The sequence below is a fragment of the Anneissia japonica genome, unplaced genomic scaffold (genome assembly GCF_011630105.1).
Source record: "Anneissia japonica isolate Jap-2015-1 unplaced genomic scaffold, ASM1163010v1 scaffold724_len3256291_cov202, whole genome shotgun sequence".
In the NCBI taxonomy this organism is placed as follows: domain Eukaryota; kingdom Metazoa; phylum Echinodermata; class Crinoidea; order Comatulida; family Comatulidae; genus Anneissia; species Anneissia japonica.
In genome coordinates this window covers 3,166,414-3,187,030 of record NW_022744966.1, presented here as the reverse complement: position 1 = coordinate 3,187,030, position 20,617 = coordinate 3,166,414, and the positions used below count along the sequence as shown (strand labels likewise).

At 33.1% G+C, this 20,617-nt stretch overlaps 2 protein-coding genes across 3 annotated transcripts in view; one reads left to right on the top strand and one right to left on the bottom strand.

The window, feature by feature from the left end:
* Window positions 1–9,870, top strand: part of LOC117119816 (serine incorporator 2-like) — a 49,541-nt gene extending 39,671 nt beyond the window's left edge. For both annotated transcript variants that reach the window (XM_033264749.1, XM_033264747.1), the window contains exons 9-13: window positions 2,407–2,449; window positions 6,339–6,390; window positions 6,858–7,131; window positions 7,751–7,921; window positions 8,696–9,870. In XM_033264749.1, coding sequence (XP_033120640.1) covers window positions 2,407–2,449; window positions 6,339–6,390; window positions 6,858–7,131; window positions 7,751–7,921; window positions 8,696–8,729 — 574 coding nt within the window. In that variant the 3' untranslated portion in view covers window positions 8,730–9,870. The remainder of the gene's footprint in view (window positions 1–2,406; window positions 2,450–6,338; window positions 6,391–6,857; window positions 7,132–7,750; window positions 7,922–8,695) is intronic.
* A 4,507-nt stretch (window positions 9,871–14,377) lies between these two features.
* LOC117119789 (ADAMTS-like protein 5) lies at window positions 14,378–20,362 on the bottom strand. The gene is made up of 10 exons (XM_033264703.1): window positions 20,227–20,362; window positions 19,690–19,817; window positions 19,012–19,135; window positions 18,374–18,457; window positions 17,727–17,887; window positions 17,298–17,475; window positions 16,792–16,833; window positions 16,571–16,636; window positions 15,082–16,115; window positions 14,378–15,051 (listed from the first exon to the last, which is right to left on the bottom strand). The coding sequence occupies exons 1-9, from the start codon at window positions 20,297–20,299 to the stop codon at window positions 15,781–15,783; spliced, it is 1,191 nt and encodes a 396-aa protein (XP_033120594.1). The 5' UTR covers window positions 20,300–20,362; the 3' UTR covers window positions 14,378–15,051; window positions 15,082–15,780.
* Between the last annotated feature and the right edge of the window lie 255 nt (window positions 20,363–20,617).

The window sequence follows — 20,617 nt, the reverse complement described above, 5'->3', positions numbered from 1 at the left end:
ATTATAGTAATTTGTTTATATAATAACTAATAATAGCTGTAGTAATAATAATATTGTAATAATGAAAATAATAATAAGAAGATCACTCAGTAGAGAGCACCTCCGCCCACCCCAAATCCCTTTCTATAAATAAATCTCCAAAAATGTGTTCCTATTTTACTTCAACTGCCACCAATACCACCCCACCTCACTTCACTCCACTGCTCTTCAAAAAGACACAGTAACTCGCCCAGACACTTTTTATTTCAAAGAGGGGCACTATTTCCACTTTTAGTATAGGTTTTTTTGGGGATTGTTTTCATTCATTGTATTTTCAACTACTGAAAAAAAAAATGTGACAAGCCACTTCCTTTCCAACCATCACTTACTTAATAAAAATATACTGACTGGCTAAAACATGTTATATTGTCATTGCGGACTTATAAAATCCGCATATGCCTTAAAACTAAAAGAAAATGCATACTTTTGGAGTTCGTACTGAGCCCAAAAAATCCGCAATGTGTTCTAAGCGGAAATTAAATGCCTAGGCTTTTTTATTTTTATAGTTGACAAAAAAAATACATGCCAAGTATTGGTGTTGAAATGGAAATATTATGTAAATAGTCAATGGATCTTAGTGTCACATATTTAAATATAAAGATGCATTAAAAATATTCCCAATCAGTTCCCAAATATTGAAATTAGGACATGTAAAACGCTGTACACATTATAACTGTAATTGCACTAATTTGAATATTCATCACACAGCTATTGTTATCTGCCTATGGTATACGGTAAACCTATTTTTTTGATGGTCCTCATTTCCACACCCTACTTTGTATCGTGACCAAAATTTAAAAACTTCTTCATTAAAACTTGGCAAACTATTCTGGAAAGCGTCATTTTGATCCATTCATCCATTTTCGAGATATTTAGGTCTGGGACATAATGACCCTCAAATGCACACCTGAAATTAGATCATCACCAACACTTCATAATTTCTTTCTTGTAACTTGGTTAAACTTTCATGTAAGTTACATTCATATCAGTTGATTAATTTTTAAATTATCTTTTCTGAGATGTTTTTATTTGAACGGTCCTGATATCCACACCCTACCAACATTTAAACCTTTCTTCATCGAAACATGACAAATTATTCTGGTTAGTGTCATTTTGAGCAAGTTATTACTTTTAGAGATATTTAGGTCTGGGTCCTTAGCATTTTAGTTTCACCAACACTTAATAATTTCTTCCTTAACTTGGTTAAACTTTCACGAAACTTTTATTCAGATATGTTGACACACTTCATCACTAAAACTTGAAGAAATTGACATGTTTTTAAAATATCTGGTGTAGAGTGTTTGCTCTTAAATCCCTGTAATTGGTCCTCACATTCACACCCTACTCCGGATCGTCACCAAAATTTAATAATTTCTTCATTGGGTCATTCCTAACACTCCCTGTTAATTTTCATTGTTACGTCTGTGCAGCCATTTTTCAGATAATTCAAACAGAAAAAAAAACACACAATACACAAAAAAATGTGACGAACACACACACGCAAAAACTTACACGACTGAAAAAAATATATCTCCTGGCGAACAGATAATGAATCATGTCCAGTTTTGTTTCAATTACATAGTTTATTATAAACTGTTGTTAATATTCAAATATGGTTTGAAGTAAAGTAGTAAATTCAGACTATCTCCCGTTGCGAAGTGGAGGGAGGTATTCACTTCCAATTATCTAACGAGGGAAGTAGAATTCACTGCTTTAGCAAAATAAAACCTTGTTGTATTTGTTTTACTATACCTCATAAATATTATACAGCAAACTGTCTGTCTACATTAGCCTTTTCGATCTCTGATGGTAAAATTACGCAGTTAGCATATAGTTCATGTAGGCAGAAGTCAATAATTTAGGTAGTACTTTATTTTGCATGTGCAGGGAAATAGTAGAATTGACCAATGAAATGTTATTACCTAATTAATATTTATGAGGTATAGTAATAATGATTATCTCAGGTATGTATTTTGGTACTGTAAGCTCTGTAAAGTCCCCAGAATGTTTTTGACTTAAATATCTAAAAATAGCTTAACATTTTAAAATGTATATACTATTTTTGGTCATTATATTAAATATCAGTAGGTTAAGCACTGTATTATTTTTAAATAAATGTATTCAACCTATTTAATGAACCAGCTTAACCTTTAAACTTACTTATGCCTTTATAATCATTTTTTATTTAATATAAGTCTCAAACTAGTCGATAATTAAATATAATTTTACTATACTTTTACTTTATTTTGTTGAGCTAAAAATTTATAATTTTGATTACTAACTGAATTTCTTCTACATAAATCCTAATTGTTTGATTGTTTATCTTCAATCTGGCATGCATCTTTCTTTACTTCTGTTGGTCTACAGTCTTGTAAATGCCAGAAGATGGAAGTGTTGTCCACGTGGTGCTGTAAGTATTGCTAAAAATTAGTTTTTTAAGTTACACCATAGAACAAGAAACACAATAATCTTAATGATTGCCTTAAATTTTGTATTATGCCTTTCTATTTTTTTGTTACAAGATCAAGTCAACATTTACTTATATCATCATTTTCATGATGCCATGATGGACCTGTGCTAGAAACTGTGTCCAGCTCTGGCTGAAACAAATTACTGTATCCAGCAAATGTGTGGATATAATAAGAAGAAGAATCTATTTTTTTTGTCTATTAATATATTTTACAATATTTTATTCCAAATATTCTTACAAGTTATTGATTTCTATTTTGTAAAAACCATTGGAATAAAAATGGAGTACACTTACGTTTCAAATTGTATGACAGTTCTTTTTCAACTGACTTGAATAGGTGTTACACGTCAGAGATCATAACATCATCAGTTGGTCGATGACGTCATCGTCATACGTCCTTCAATTTTTGGAGATAGTGCGGGGCCCGGTGAGGTGAAATCATTATGAGATCATTGTAGATATCTGGGAGATCATGGGTGCCTCCGTCTCTGTTCATGGTGTGTTCTGTTTTTTCTTCTTATATGGATCGCTTCTCTAATACGCCATTTCTTCTGATGTTGCTCTTTGTCCAATATGCTGGCATCCCAATTTAGTACATGATTATGTTGTGTGGCATGGTCTGTGACTTGTTGAATTGATGATATTGATGATCTGGAAGCCCTTGTCATTACCCTACCCGTGTGTTCCTTGACATCTTTATGTGGTCGTGAATGCTTGTACTAAGTGCCCTTACTGTTTTCCCAATGTACACTTATGGGCAATTAAGACAGCTGACTTGGTAGACGACTCCGCAGTTCTTCATCTTGTCGATTTTGTCTTTTGGATGGACAAGTCTCTTCTCATCAGCTTCTAACACGATCTTATCTGCCCTGTCAACAAGAGTGTTGATAAGCCCTAGTTTTCGAGAGAATGATGTGAATTAAAATGTAGGTAATGATTGGGGTGAGTGGGCTTCCTAAATACAGATGTAGTAACCATTCCGGTTATTAGAGAAGCGATCCATATAAGAAGAAAAAAGACACACCATGAACAGAGACCGAGGCGCCCATGATCTCCCAGATCTACAACGATCTCATAATGATTTCACCTGACTGGGCCCCGCACCATCTCCAAACATTGTGATACAATTCAAAACGTCCAAGAAAATACTCCATTTTTATTCTAATGGTTTTTACAAAAAAGTCAAAAACTTGTAATATACTGAAACCAGATAAAATTCTTTGAGGAACCAAATATTCTTATTATTTCTCTTCATTGCCAAACCATCACTAACAAACAGAAAAAAGACATCCATTTGGCATTTGGCAGAAAACACAAAAGTGAACCAAATTGCTGTAACAAAAAGTCAGTACCACTGTCTCACCTGTTTCACATTAAAATATTTAAGATTGATTAAAATAGAGCATGTTAAAAAGGTGTTTTTTTTTAATTGTTTTTTGTTAAAAGTAATTACAATTAAAAATGATTTATAAAAATATTAAAAACATAAGCATAATAATAAAAGAGTTACTGTATCGGATCCTGTTGATATTGGTTTTTTTTTTTTTAAAGTCATTAATATTATTGAATAAAAAGTATAGCCGCATTAGTCTGTACAGTATAGAAAGTATAAAGTAAAAAACAGCAGCACTTTTGAGACTAAAAATTATATATTGTTAGTCTCAAAAGTGCTGCTGTTTTTTACTTTATACATTAATATTATTATATTTTATATAACTCTGAATTTATATATGTAAATATATGTATATACTATACTATTACATACTGCATACATAGATTCTAGGCTAGAAGCAGGCAATAGAAAGTACTATCATCAAATGATAGTACGTTTTTGCCCTATAGTACGATGTGCAATCTCTAGACTGTCTTGCTGTGTAATTTATGATACTCACGAACGATAATTAAAATGCAACTTCTACAAAGCTAAGAGAGATTGGTCCTTTAATGGCCTAGGTCTGGAAAGTAAGCCTAGGCCGACTGTACTTGGTGTGTACTCTTTTCATTACTTTTTAGTCGAGTGGCGAGTCAAGTGGCTGAGCGGTAAGGCAGGGGCACCGCTAGCTACAGCCTTTAACATCGGCGCTGGTTCCAGCTGCTCCTCGCTCATGGTTCGGTTGGTAGAACCAAGTCTTCTCGGATAAGGACTTAAAATGGAGGTCCATTGTATACATCTGGCTCGTGTGCACTTTAAAGAACCCATTGCATCTTTCGGAAGGGTAGGGGTTACCCCGATGTTATGGTTCATTTCAGCCCCTGTCGTTGTGGAATGATGTGAACATGTATCTACCAAGAAGCGCCTCTTTACGGCTGCTAGGTAGTCAAAGACCACGCCCATACGCAATTCAGCACAATGATGCTGCAAGTTATGGGTTATTCTCCTACCTTTACCTTAGATCTTGTAGAATCTATGTATGAACAAAATTTTAACTGCTTTAGAATCGGGGAATGGTGTAATCTACAGCCCCTTGGTAATATAAAGTACATAACCATTCTTCCCTCTGGCAGCCCTCGGGAAGATAGGCTATGGTCTCCACATCACCTCTGGACAATAGATTTCACCATTCCCCTCATGAGCAGTATACAATACACGGTTGTAAAGCTCTTTAGAGTTCTGCACACACACACAGTGGCTACCTCCAGTATTATAGCCAATTGCATTGCTCTTTCCAAGACTTTTCAATTGAAGGATTTAACAATTATACACTATTTTTCTCTTCAAATAACAAATAATTTGAAAAGTGAACTGTTTTGTTCTGTGTCTCTTAGGAAAATTGTACTTATTTGGTCCTTTTAATTGAGCAATTCACCATTTTAAGTAAATATTTAAGTGGAGTTTTTAAATTTTAGAGCAGACATTAACACGTTGGCTGCCAGCGACGAGTATACTCGCCCACTGGGTGTTGCTGAGGGCGCCAGGAACGAGTGTACTCGTCAAAAACGGGGGAAAATTCTAGCGTTTATAACTTCTTTATTATACAATGTAGGACCACAGACTCAACGGCTGGTTGTTTGGGGAAGATACACCTAGACGATAACGTACAAATGACATATGTATGTTTGTTGTGTTATGTTGCCGGTAGTACACTCGAGCGGTACAAGTGGGGGCGCCCTTTGAACATATACCAACCCATGCAAAAAGAGTATACTCGCCCCCTAATATTTTCCCGCCAATTTATTAGACACATCATTTTGATGATATATGACTAGATAAAATTTAAAAAAAGTATGTTTGTACATGTGAACTTGTTTTGGCACACGGGAAGGAACCGTAAAAAAAGGTCTGGCAGTCAACGTGTTAAAGAATTAGAATGTATGGAGGCATGTTTGATAGGCATGCACTTTACCTCTTTCTGCATTGAGGAAAATATATTTCATATTTTGCATTATTTATGTCAGAATAAATACTAATTAATTACTATATTACGTGCATGCACAGTGTATGTATTTGCAATAATTTGTTTCTCTTGTGTTTATAAATTTGATTTATATTGTTTTACACTTTTTCTTTTGAATGTTTATATTCATTCCATTCATTTATCCTTTAATTTCATTTATTTATTTTGACACAAAGGTCCTGGGACTTTTAAAGAAACAATTGCCTCCTTGACTCAGTGAGCACAAATCCCAACATAACACCAAAAAACAAATTTACAAAAACATTTCTATTAAAATTTATAAAATAACATATATCAAAAAGTTAAAAATATATCTACATATGATGACTAAAAGGATATGCTTCAAACCTATTTAAAATACCTTAAGGGTGCAAGTGATTTTTTTTTATATTAAATTTATTGTGTTAAACATGTTTTCTTAACTCTCTTAACAGGAAGGTGCCTGCTGTCTTTGTGATCCACTTGGAGAGAAAACTGAATTAGAAGGTAGCAACTGAAAACTTTTTTTACTAAAGCACAAACATTTAAGTTCATTTATAACATTATGGAAAGTATAGTTTACAAAGCGTATGGGAATGGTACGGTACAGTGGTTTTTGGAACTAATATACTAGTGCTTGCAAGTTTAAACCTAGTAGTATTGTTTCAATTTGCCTAGTTTTTTTGTGTTTTTCTTCTGGACCGTGTCAAGGCTAAATTTTAGTAGGAGAGGCCTTATGGCCCCTTCAAGGCCCCCTGGGTTAAGGAAAGACGTCACGCTCTAAGAGCCCATGAGCACTATGCTATTCCCCTCTCTCCACCAAATGAAAATACGTAATAAAATTAGGATCATTTTATTTTTACAAGAGTCAATACAATAATTAACTCCCTCCCCAGCATATTATTTTTACTTTTGTGTAAATAAGATTAAAAAAAGATGACCCAATGATTCTAAAATAAAATCTTCCTTTCTAGAGTTGCCATTAGCAAGACAAAATATCGGTAAAGATCATTATGATGAGGATGAGAGTGATGGTTCCTCAAAGAAACACAAGCAGAAGAGTAAAAGCTCAAGTAAAAAAGAAGCCCAAAATAAACGAGTTCAGGAAGAGGATGAAGCAGATAAAAGACAGAGTTTAGGCGTGATTCATAACGAAGAAGATGGTGTTGTTTACAACTATTCTTTCCTTCACCTTGTCTTTATGTTGGCATCCTTTTACATTATGATGACGCTCACAAATTGGTACAAGTACGTACAATCGTTATTACACAAAAATGTACTTTCAAATGAAATATAAAACAGGAAATTTGGCTGGGCTCCTGGGGAACCATAGCAGCCACAGTTCAGCGCCACCTACATGTAACAAATACCTAGTATTTACCGCTTCTTATCTGAATTTTATTCAGGGAACAGCCAGACTCAGTTTCAAAACCCGGTGCTAGCCGGATTCTAGCTAGATCTTCAGTGCAAGCATGAAGATTACCTCACAAAACTCCGAAGGGAATAAAACCTTTTGATATGTTGTAAAACTGATTTTTCTAACACTCAAAAAGGTGTTTGACAAAAAAGTCTGGGATAGTTAATGAGACACAGATTATTGAATATTTACGAACTGGGTGAATAGAAACGGGTGGAAAAAATGGTGGTTACACCCTTTTTTTTAAATCGGTATCTCATTAACCGTTCCAAATTATTTTTTTTTATGTCTTAGAAAAGTCAGTTGTACAACATAATTATATATTTTTTCTCCCTGGAGCCTGACTTGAAATTGTTTCTTTTAAATTATTTGAATGTGCTAAAATCTAATGTAAAATTTTATTTATTTTCAATGAATAATATTGCAATGATGTTTTTTATATATTTTTAGACCACAATATGCTAAATTGGAAAACTTCCAGAGAACATGGCCACCATTCTATGTCAAGATGGTCTCCAGTTGGGTTTGTGGAATTTTGTTTTTCTGGAACATTATTGACCCTGTATTTTGTGGAGATTGCAACAGAAGAAGAGGAACTACACCAACGCCACCCCCAAAAAAGTAAGATGCCATCAATCATTATTTTGTGGTTGTCATATGATGTATATCTCAGAATGAACTTTAACTCTAATTTAACATTCAAGGTCAGGTTCAACAGACTATTGTTTTGACAATTTTTAGGTCACCCCTAAATACTACTGTCTCTGTAACAAGGTAGCGTAATATTGTAGAGTATGTGAGCTTTGACATACAGTACAGATGCCAGGGTATTAAATTCCTTGGCAGAGAAATCAAGGCAATTCAACAAAAGGAGGCACATCTCAGAACATCAAAGGATATAACTCATCTACGCATCAAAATTCTACTCGCCGCGCACTCTACACACAGATCGTCATCAAAACCGTAGCAACCCAACTAGGTTGCGGCCCATTGCCACCCGGCCCTGTGCCACCCGGCCCTGTGCCATCTGGCCTTCTGCCACCCAGCCTTCTACCACCCGGCCTTTTGCAAACCTAGGCCCGTTGCCACCTGGCCTTTTGCCATCTTTGTGTAAAAAGCGAATATTTACATTATGCTGGGTTATTTCTTACACAGATTTGTAATTGTGGATGCATATACATTTATAACTTTATATTTGAATGGTGAAGTTAGTCCTAACGCGTGCATCAAAGGACTGTATGCACGCGCTATGTTCGCTAGCAGAGATGTTGAATTTGTTGAATTACCTTGGAGAAATCCACCTTCTTCCTGATATCCCTGTTGACACAAGACCTTATCATTATCTAATCCTTTAATAACATTTTACTAAAACTTTCAATATTTCTTTCTTTCCAGATCGAAGTACAAGGGAGTTGTGACAAAAGTTTGATGCATCAACACTTTGAATGTTTTGTTGGTTTAAACAGACTTTTTCTATTCCTTTAAACTTGTCTATTTTAGTTCTAAAATATTTAATGAGTGATGTTTCTTTATAATTTTAGTTCCTACACAATGCAATAGTTTATTAACCATTTTATTTTTACATGGTTAACTACCTTTTTTATTTTTAAGTAACATCCCACATTTGATATTTTGTGCTAACTTGTGTTTATGTTTTTTACATGTTTAGGAAGATTTGTTTTCTATATTAAATTTGCTTAATTATCACTTATTCCATTTTGATGAATAATTCAATCGGAATACAGAATATATAAACTTGGAATGTGATTAACAGGATTGTCCTATCTGTAAAAAAAAAACAATATGAACAATTGTACATATCTTGCAGTGAAATATTTTATTGTCATTTTTATCTTTTAATGAAAAAAATTACCGAATATTACATGTATTATAAACTAAAACAATTATTAATATTTTAATGAGTTTTTGTTTTTGTCTTAATAATATGTGAATAATGATAATATAATTTAAATTTCCAACTATATTCAAATTCCCAACTACACTTTAAGTCTATCCTTCATGAATCCTACAAGTAATTAATTAAGACTGATATAGTGTGATCAGAGTAAAAGTATAAAAAAGAAAATGTTATGGTTTTAAAATCAAATGCTATATAATGTAAGATGCAAGGCAATACGATTGTTAAAAATTGTGTTTTTACATGCATTTTAGCATTCTTTTTGCATTTTGGCTTTGGAATTCCATAGTGAATCTTGCATACCTAATCTCGCTAAGATATGCAGGGGCCTTGGTATAGAAATTCTTTTAAAAAATCTTAATATTTAGAGGCCAGTATCGTTTGAAGCATTAGCAAACCGTTCTGTATTCCCAAGTTCAACTTCAAGTGATTTGGAATACTTTACAAGTGCTTCAACCATTTTGAACATCAGACAACTCTCAGTTGCAATAGCAATACCAGTAATTGTTGCACCATCACTTTACAGTATTAGGCATTACATGTCTTATTTTCTTTGGTATTATGATGAATAAAAAGGGTAGCTGCATTACTCTGTTATAGAACAATATAAAGTAAATGACAGCAGCACTTTTGAGACTAACAATATAGCAATTTTATATTGTTAGTCTCAAAAGTGTTGCTGTCATTTACTTACAATTTTTCTTTGGTATTGTCACTTTCAGTCTTGATATTGTGAGGTATTGTGTATCTTCAGTGCTATATAATCATATAATCAAAATATGTGATATCACCTTTACAGGAAGTTAGTTCCTGTACCATTCAGATGTGCAATCTTTATCATTTCTTGTCAGATAAATTTGTATTTTAGGTATTACTGTACTCCTTTAAAATCCTCTATTTTAATGCAGTTTTTAAAGTGTTCATTTTTATTTTCCATATATAAATATATAATATCCACACACGACTTTCTCATTCTATCGTTGATACTACCTGACTAAATGTTTCTCTGTCTTGTGGTATAAAAACTAAAGCTTTTCCACTTTCTGCTGCAATTCTAAATAATATTGTACAGGGGCGGATCCAGGGTTTAAAAGAGGAGGGTTCAAAATGTTTCCAAAAAACCCCAAGATGAAACAGGGGTCCAGGAAAATTTTGATTTCTAGATTGCCGGAAATGAGCTTTCCCAACTTCTGAGGAGTCTTTTAATGACCATTTCAAGTTCTTCAAAATTCAAAGTTTTTCCCTTCTTGAAAAAAGGTCAGGTAATTTTATCTCAATCTTTAGGCCTATCATAGAGGAAAAAAATCAAAGACAGGCAATATCTTATTATATTCCAACAACATTGAGTAGCTAGATATGTAGTCTTTCTTCCATAGATCGATGAACCGATAAGCCTGAAGAACGCACTTTCGTACATCAGTTATTACAACGGCGAACCAAAAACAGTGTGTATAATTTATTTAATTGAAAACTAGTTGGGCTAAGCCTAGTTTGTCTGATCTTCCAACCTATGCCTTGGGTTAGCATGCCTTTTGTAAGCTAGGACCCAGTTTTATTTTGTTACGTTTCTTCACAGAGGGGGGAGGGTTTGTCCGAACCCCTTGAACCCCCCTGGATCCGCTACTGATTGTACCTGTATTATTGAACCTATTCACCATTTTCCGTTAATCACAATTGTTAACATAAACATATGTATCACCTATTTTAGTTTTATATTTTATTTACTGTTGATTTATTATTATTTTCTAATTTTGTTTTTATTATTTCTTTTTGATAAAAATACTCATGGGAAAGTGGAAAGAACTTAATGTATTTGGTAGTGTACAGTATGTTTATTTTTGTTATTAAATATTTTAATTATTATTCTAGTTAATTATTTTGGATAATATTCTTGTGGATTTGTCAAGCAGTTATATTTTATAAGGAAGGTTTTCATTATATACTCCACTAAATGTTGTTAGATATGGTATTAGACTTATTACTGCATAATATTTAATAATTAAAAACAATGATATAAACACATAAATCAACTGATTTGTTGATAGATAGATTTATTCTGTTTCTGAATTTATATGTGGTAGCAGATAACCTGAAGTCAACTACAATTTGGAAAGAACTTAATGTATTTGGTAGTGTATACTATTAAAAAAAAATAGGGGTATAAAATTGTGGAAGATTTAGTACAAAAACCATTAGTTTCGATACTTACAATGTACCAAAGTTTATAAAAATATAGTACTTAAATTACAAAGAGCTATAGCAAAAGTGACTGTTAAACCATCAAGTTTTCTCTTAACAGAATTTATGAGAAGACTGAACTATTAAAATAGACGATTAATTCCAGTACAGTATATAATTATTCATTATGCAATGTAAACATCTGCTGTCAATCAAATATCAAAGGCTGCATGCATTTTGAAACTGTCCATTTACAAAACTTTGTGTCTGGTATAATGTGAGACACTTACAAATGTATGCCATAGCCTGTAGTGCAGTGGCGTATCTGCAAGTCTTGAAATAGGGGTGCTGATAGGGGGCGCGAAGGTGAAGTGGGGGGGCTCAATGATCAGTAGGGAGGTACTAATTCGCAAAATAGGGTGATTTTTAAATACTTTACTGTGATTTTTGGGGAGACGCGAGTGAGTAATGGTGCACCCCCTGGATTCGCCACTGCTTTAGTGGTAATATATTAAAAGTTGTCTTCATATTTTTTTTAAATCCAATGATGCATTGTAGCTACATTATGTTTTTTATTTTTGAATGGAACTTTCGATTTTATTGGTGCAAGAGTTTTTTTGGGCATTAAAATTGTTAACACAAAACTCCATCATCATTATTGATTAACTTAAATGGTTTCATGATTTTAAAGTGCTGATATTATGATCATAGTGCATTTGAACTGTTTATATTGATTTTATTGGGCATTAATTTTGTGTGTGCATCAGGGGTCAATCAACCTTTCTGCTAAGCGCCACTCCTTGGATGTTGTTGCTAAAGTCCCACAAAATGACAGTAGGAAGCTTTTGATTGCACGACAACGGTAGGATGTAGAACGTAATGACGTCAGTAAAAGTCATCTGCGCATGCTTAGTTAAGGTCACCTCGTCGAGTAGATTCTGGAACGCAATTTGGCTAAGTCTACGCATGGGCTACATATGCCGAGAACATAGGATGCCAGGTAGGACGGTCACGCATGAGCGATTCCGTTCTAGCCTCGCGTTGTCGCGCAAATCGAAAGCTCCCATGTGAGACATGCATAATTCCTGGCTTTGTTCTGATTGGTCAGTTTTTAAATTTGATTGACATCCATTGAAGGTAAAATATCATATGTTATTTAAACTATAATGATTAAGAACATAATTGGCCAAATTGGTTCTGTTGCAGTTGGTTTCTACCACTTTATATCAGGTTTTACTACCGGTACCTCTTCGTTTAACTTAACCGTCTGAACAAGACCTTATGTCTATATTATCGTTTCCATTAATTCTTGTTCATTGCAAAATGTTTGCCATTTGGGTCACTGAGAATATTGTACTATTCATTGTATCTTAGTATTCAGAAAATAGCTTAACATGAACTATAATATATTAATACAGTAATATTATTTTAATGAAAAAGCCTTTTGTATTATACGGTATTCAGATTCATAAATTCAGAGAGATGTTTTACACTTGCTATGTATTATTGAATGGGGAAAATCGGTACATTGGTATGGGAATTTAATGCAGGGTGTGCTAGAAGTTATGAAAGTTAAGTAAGTAAATAGAGAGGTTGCTATGGTAATTGAATCAATAAAGAGAAAGCTATGGAAAGTAAATCTATACAAGTGTTGTTAATTATGGAAAATAATTTCAATGTAGGCCTATATTTTGTGATGACAATTACAAAAATGCATAGGTTACTAAATTACATCAATATAGATTTTGCTGTTAAATGATAAATGAATGAACCGTTTCACTAAGCCCCATCCCTTGGATATTGTTAGACATTTTCTGTAGGACAATTTGCGTATATTGTGGCCCTGTTCTGTTGGGTCTGTTGGTAGGTTTTACACACTGGAATGGTCTATTATGTTTGAAATGGCAGTTACATGAATGGTGTTTTTTGTTGGTTTACTGTGTAAAATGAACTATTTATCATGCACTTGTATATCATATGTACAGTCGTTTTATTTAGATCAATTTCCCTTTGATAACAGTTACTGCCAGTACTTCTAATTTAACAACTGATTTTGAGAGTCGATATAAAGATGCTGTTTGTATTAAAAATTAGAGATTGACTTCTAAGATAACAGACGCATATACAGCCTATTGCCATTCAAAAATTCTTAGCACTGAGATCCTTAAATTGGTTGGGAATCAATTTTAAGATTTTTTTAGTATTTTCTTTACTTATTGTCATAACAATTTGTTTCATTGACTTGATTGGTCTTAAAGTCTCTACATTTCTTACTGGAAATGGTTTCTCCTTGGTTTTTACCAATTCAGGGTGCAATTGAAATATGATGTAATAAATGCTATTTTTTGGCTTTTACAAAATATATTTTAATACATTAAGAATGCCTTTTCTTATGAAGAGATTATTTACTATTTTATAGAGGCTCTGTTGTGGTTTTATACATTACATTATATTGTAACAACCTGTAGGTGGCATGATAAACTTATGGAGCACGGGTACTTTCTGAAATGTTCCACTTTATTATGCGTAAACCTTTACACCATATTGTGTGCGTAGACTGAATAAATTATATATACTGTAGTTTATATTGCTGTTGGGTATTTTATATTGTCTTTGTTATTAAAATTAATTTATAGCAACGTTTTTGCCGACAACAGTAATGAATGTGTATATTGGCAATGTGGTCCCTAGATGCAACAGGACAACTTGAACCGTAAATGTCTATAACCTCACCAATAGCCTACTGAGACAACATAGCTGGTTACCAATTTTCAAGAGCAGCTGCGCCTTGAAATATAGGTTTTTGTTGTAACCTTCATGCGTTGCATAGTCTGTTTTTTTTCTTATTTCTTTTATTTGAGTTTTGTTTTATGATATTCTTATATGTTGCGCCTTATTGGTTTCCATAAGTATAAATGACGCGTTATGCATTATTTTATTATTACATATGAAAATTTTCATCATACGGTTTTATTAAATAATTGGCGTCCTATTTGCTCTTTATTCAATTGTTTGCTGTATATAGTAATATTGAGATAAACAATACAATACAAATTCACGTATAAAACGTCACTACGCCGTATACCAAAATATATTTTCTATTTTACATTATACAATATTGAGGTCTCAATCAAGGTCATTCTAATAGTCTTACTCCAGCCTAAGCTGAGAAAATCTAACTTTGACAAAAATAATACTCTTCTGTGCAGAGACTTTCGCAAGAAAATTGATCAGTTATACGTAAAATACTGCCTGTAACAAATACCTCCATTACCGACGAACTCAAAATAGTTGCTTAGATAATTAGTAATAGAAATAGAGAACAAAGCAATTATGAATTATAAGAGTCCGAAACTGACAGAACTAAATAGAACGATGAACAACATTTGAGTATTTTTTGTAATACAAAATGTTGATCACCAATTCATAATACTACGGTTCATACAAAAACTGGTGCTGTAGTATTATATAGATATTATATGCACATTACCTAAACCTAACAATATATTTATAATAATTTGATATTTCAAAGGTTTACTAGCAGCATAATCTGTCTCAAATATTCTTGCGTCTCAAAAACAATTTTCCTGCCTCCGATCCCCGAAGCCTGCAAAAATACTTACACTCTGCATGCTTATTTGTGTGCTGACTACACCTAGGTATTTTATTTGTGTGCTGACTACACCTAGGTATTTTATTTGTTTGAATAACTTATAATTGTCCCTTAAATAATCTGGCATCTCTCATTTCTTTCACACAGTTGCTTTATTTTCGTCGCATATTAAATATTAGTGTCTACATAAGGTTAAAATTTATCGATTTTGAATATATGATTTTCTAATAGTCGTAATAATTGATGCTTTAATTGATTAATTCATGATATAAAATACTCGGATTAAAAAATTAAGGCGTAACTGTAAGAACCGTGTATGAACAACAAACAGAAAATGTAGGCCTAATTTTGATACGATGAAGTATTTGCAAAAGGAATGTATATATTTAATGTCTATCTGTGTCCTTTTGATTTCGTGATTTCATGAATTACTTCAGATATCACATGATATCAAAATTCATCGTAGCTATGTCTATCATACCATAACATGGTGTAATTTTAGTTCCTCTTTGCATTTCTAAATATCCACCTGTAAACGTCAACCTGACAAAAGTCCATTTGGTATAATGCATTTCAGCTAAAATGTAATTATAGTATCCCACAATCATATCAATTTCGACTACTTAGTTGCAGTGTTTATATCTCGAAAATTCGATAGGAACCATCGACTTTCACAATTTCCTCCTTTCCCATAAATAGATATCAATATTGTACCCACTCAAAAACAGTGTTTTCAGGATTTCCAAAATTGTCATATAATTTACTTCGCCACTACAACGTAGATCTATGCGTGAACCGTTGGCAAAGTTTATCTTGTTTTTCCTTCGTTTTCACCCATTTCTCATGGTCCTTCACTTTCCAGGTTCGGACTAGACTAGTACTCAAGATGACCAGACGACTTTGGCCGCTAGCCGCGTCGTAGGTGTTGACCCCCATGATGAGGTATTCCTTGTTGGGCCTAATCATTGGGCAGTTGCACGTACTTTGTATCCACAAGAACTCGCGCGTTTGTAGGGGAGTAACGTTCTTGTAAGTGTGAAGAATAGACACATCGAAGCGAATTTGTCCATTGACAATCTGTTTATCTAGAACATCAACATGAATTACTGATGGAGAAATAGAAAGAAAAAAAACACTTCATAAAAACGTCGAACAATAACACTGATAGAAAGCAATTCCAATAAACGTAACAGGCCTACATTCCTGTAGAGTAACAAATATATTTCAAAATATTGAATAACTATAGCTTGTATCATTTTTTCGGTGTTTGCCTCATACATTGTATGCTGCAAAATGTTGGTGGACCTCATGGAACTACTGTACTATGATTAGGCCTGTTATAAAAGGTAATAAACGAACACATTTTAATCATAATTAGTTTTACTGTCAAGTCTAAATCGATCCATACAGCCTCATATGGTGCCCGTAACACTTTATTTACATGGCTCCGTTGGACTTCATTCTAACATTATAAAAATTAATTATATTTAATGTTTATTATCTTGCATTAGAGCCTATCCTTAATAGGCTCTTCACCTAATCCTATCACGCTACCTCTTACCAAAATCACTGCTGCAGAAATGCTTCACGCGTCCTCCTCGAACTTTCTCACAAACCTGGCAAGCAGCTACGGAAAGAATATAGAAATACGAGTTATCCCCTATGAAGATGATTGAAATATTTAAAAACAATGATTATCAGCATGTATTTTCGGATTTTTGATATGGTTTGACGGTTGGTTATCGTTATGGTCAAATGAAGATACTTAAACTTTCAACTCACTTTTATCGAATCGTTTGGTATGATACGGCTTAACTGGTTTATCTAAATGAAAAAATATGTTGATATAATAATTAATAATCATGAGATATAAGTTGAATAAATATAGCTTGATTTTTCACGCTCATTGTAATAGAAAAAGCCAATAAGATGCCATAGGCCTAAAGTGTGATACAAATCATGAGTTAAATTTTACTTGACATAATACAGGACACGAAACGGTATAAATGTGTTCTTAAAATGCGAGCACAACCTGTGTTAAGTTCAGTGCAATCCTACGTATTTGCGAATACACCATTTTGGACTTGGAATTTGGACACCCTTAGCTTAAAAGAGCTGAGATGGTAAATTCGGCCTCTTGGATGTTTCGGAATAGGGCATAGACCACCAATTCACTAATTATGTTACGTATAGACGGGAAGCAGAATTCAGTGAGAGGCTAAAATCGCTGTGAATCCGGTAGCATTTAAGTAAATGTATTATTCTTAATAATCAAAATAGTCTCTTACCATTTGTAAAGTCACTCGTGATAATCACATCGTTGTTCTTAATCGTATTCTTCTTGTGTTTTGATTCCACCGGTTTCTCGGTTACCTTAATATCCACGACATCATTCGACGAAATTTCTTTTTTTGGAAGCCAGTACGATATTGTTATATTTGGACCGTTACTGTCTGTTAAAATGACCTACGCAAATAATTTTTTTCAAACAATGTTATAAATAATAAAGTTCATATTATGCACGTCCATCCTAACAGTCTAGCCGTTTTGTCACATAAACTTGCTTTGCGCTCATACTGTGTATTATTTGTTGTCGTATTATTTATGAAACAATTCATAATTATAGTTATGGTTCGTGCTGCTCTAAGTTTTGTATATTTTTGGAGACTACTTTTTAAAACAGTCCGTAGTGTAAATAAGATTGAAAGTTATTTTACCTCCAACGTCAGAGGGCGCTTCGTCGGACCTTTGGCGAATAATCTCTCATTGCCGTTTGTTTTCCGATCGTATTCAAATACCACTCCTCCGGCGTGAATATTTCCAGACCAGTGTAAACTCCAGTCACCATTAAGAACATGTTGTGAACCCTCAACCATTGCTACAGAAATTGCGATAATAGTAGACATTATTATTTATTTGGCGAAGTAGGCCTATATTCCATGTTATTCTCACTGAAACACTAAAACTCGTATGTACGAAGTCCTTCATAATATTGTGTTAAATTTTCAAGTGTCTCTCAAAGTATCTTTATAATAAATTTAAAGCCAGAGATTTATCCCCATTTTAAACAACTATAGGATATCTCCTGACGTAAAGGTACCAACATGGAGGATTACGATACAATTGTAAGGGATTTTTAATTACTTGAGTGTTTTCCCCTTACCAAATTGCTTGGGTCGCAAACTTTTTCTAGGGCTTGTACTTACCCCCCGACTTTCTTCTTACAGCAATCACTGCAAATTTCCCCGTGTTGTGAGTCGAGTGTAGATGATAAAGTAAGTAGCCTTATTTCTATTTTAACCATTCCGTGCATCGTCAAATTACTATACAACACCATATCGACATAATTAAGCATTGTGCTTACCTAAGAAGTTCGGAGTGTGCTCAGTGATCTGTATGTGAGTTGCTTCTGCTGGTACGACTGTGCAGTTTCGATAACCTATAAAGCCTAAGCATTTTTAAAATTTAGGGAAAAAAATTGTTAAATCACTATAATCATGAAGAATATGAAAACTAAACCAAGGTTCAAAGGGCAAGCAAATTCACTGCTAATATCGTTGAGTTTTATTTCCTGGTGATTCGGTGTGGTAATAAGCAATACCTTGAAAATTGCTATTTTAATGAATTTAATGGAATTTAACCGATTGTAAAAGAGGGTGGTGGTTTATCGTTAAAATGTATGTTCCTGGTTCGAAAAATATTGACAAAAATAATCGCACGTGCCACTCAATAATTAGTATATTTGTCTTTATTTTTCTAGGTGTTTGGATAAAATTACGTTAAGTCCGTGGGTTCTGTAAATAATGTCTCTGTGTCAAAAAGGTGGATATATATGGATGGATGATGCATGAATTCAACGAATAGATTAGTAACCAAGCAAACAGACGGAACAATGAACGAACAAGTGGACGAACGGATAAATGACTAAGCGAATGGATAGATGAAGTAGCGGCGGACGAACGAACAAAATGAACATTGGGTCTACTTCTTTTGTAGGCTTACCCTGTGTTGGTGGTGGCTCAATGTAAACTGTCTGATAACGTGTGCAGGTATCGTTTTTTCCTCCACATTTCATGCAGAAGTCTTCCTTAGCATCAGAGTTAAGCTCCCCATCACATCCAACAGGCTATATAGAGAAACATTAGTTAATGAATTGCATATTGACAACTTTACTTTTAAATTATTCTGTCATCATAGGCCCCTACTTATTTTTAATGCACTATTATACATTAACGTTCAAGTAATTTTACATATACACATCTTATATATATATATCTGGCATTTGCTGCCATCTCAGATTTCGAATAAAAAGAAATTCAATTTGAACATTATTTTGTATACACTTGTAAACAACCTACAACCTATTCTAAAGGGTAGTTAATTTCCACGTGCATGGATTGATCGACTAAACTTTTCTCGAAAATAATTGATAACAAAACATAAAATGTTATTTTATAACACGGTATAAATTGTGTAACGTGCATTCTCCTAGCACTTACATACATATATACATATATATATATATATAGGCGAACATCTTCCTCTCCTACAATAATAGATTCAATAACGTACATTACAATTTTTTTTCAGAGTAAGTCAACTTCATTTAGGCCCTAATTTTATTAAATTTGTAAATTTTTTTATTTTTAAAAATAACAAATTAAAATATTAAATACTCACAACACATTCACCGTTGATACACATATCCTTACTCTCCTTGTCACATCTGGTTCCGTCTAGCACTTTCCCGAAAGAATAAAAGAAATGAGTTCCCTTCGCCAAACACGTTAGCTCACATATGTTGGGCTCTGAAAGGAATACAAGGGTAATTATATAATAAAGAAATTAAATCTGGCCTATTAGAAACATTCTCTACATATTTCTGTTGTTATCTTTAGTATTATTTTATTATTACATTCAACAGCAGGAAGAATGGAATGAAAGCCTGAGAAAAAAAATGTAGGAAAACAAATTAATTATTTTACTTTTAAACGTTTTAACTCAGGATACCGTATGTATTTTTTTTTTATTTACTGTTTAAGGTATTTTAGCAATAATATTACATAATACTATCAAAACAATTACGTCTTTATTGTCTCTTATTAAAATACAGTACTCATAATGTATAATATTCTCATTGTGTGTAAGGACTTGTGTTTGGAATATAATATAATACGTTTATGACTTTATTCTTAAAATAGATTTTTTTAAACTCACGACTTGTAATTGGCTCCCATTCACGGACCAGGTGACCAAACATTTTCTTGTTGTTATATACAGAGCATTGCATTTCACGAAAATCCGGGCCATTTGATGGACATGGCTGAAATGAAGGAGATATATTTCGGTTATGTCTAATTAAATATAGGCTTCCTGTATGGAAATATATGTCAGTTTTACTCAGCCATGGATTGTTAGTAGGCCTATGTAATTGAGGCGGATTGTGCGTTATATACATTTTCATATTATTATTATTATTGTTATTATTATTATTATTATTATTATTATTATTATTATTAATAATAATAATAATAATAATAATAATAATAATAATAATAATAAATTAATATTAATTAACAGTATTCGCTTATTGAATTATTCTGAACAT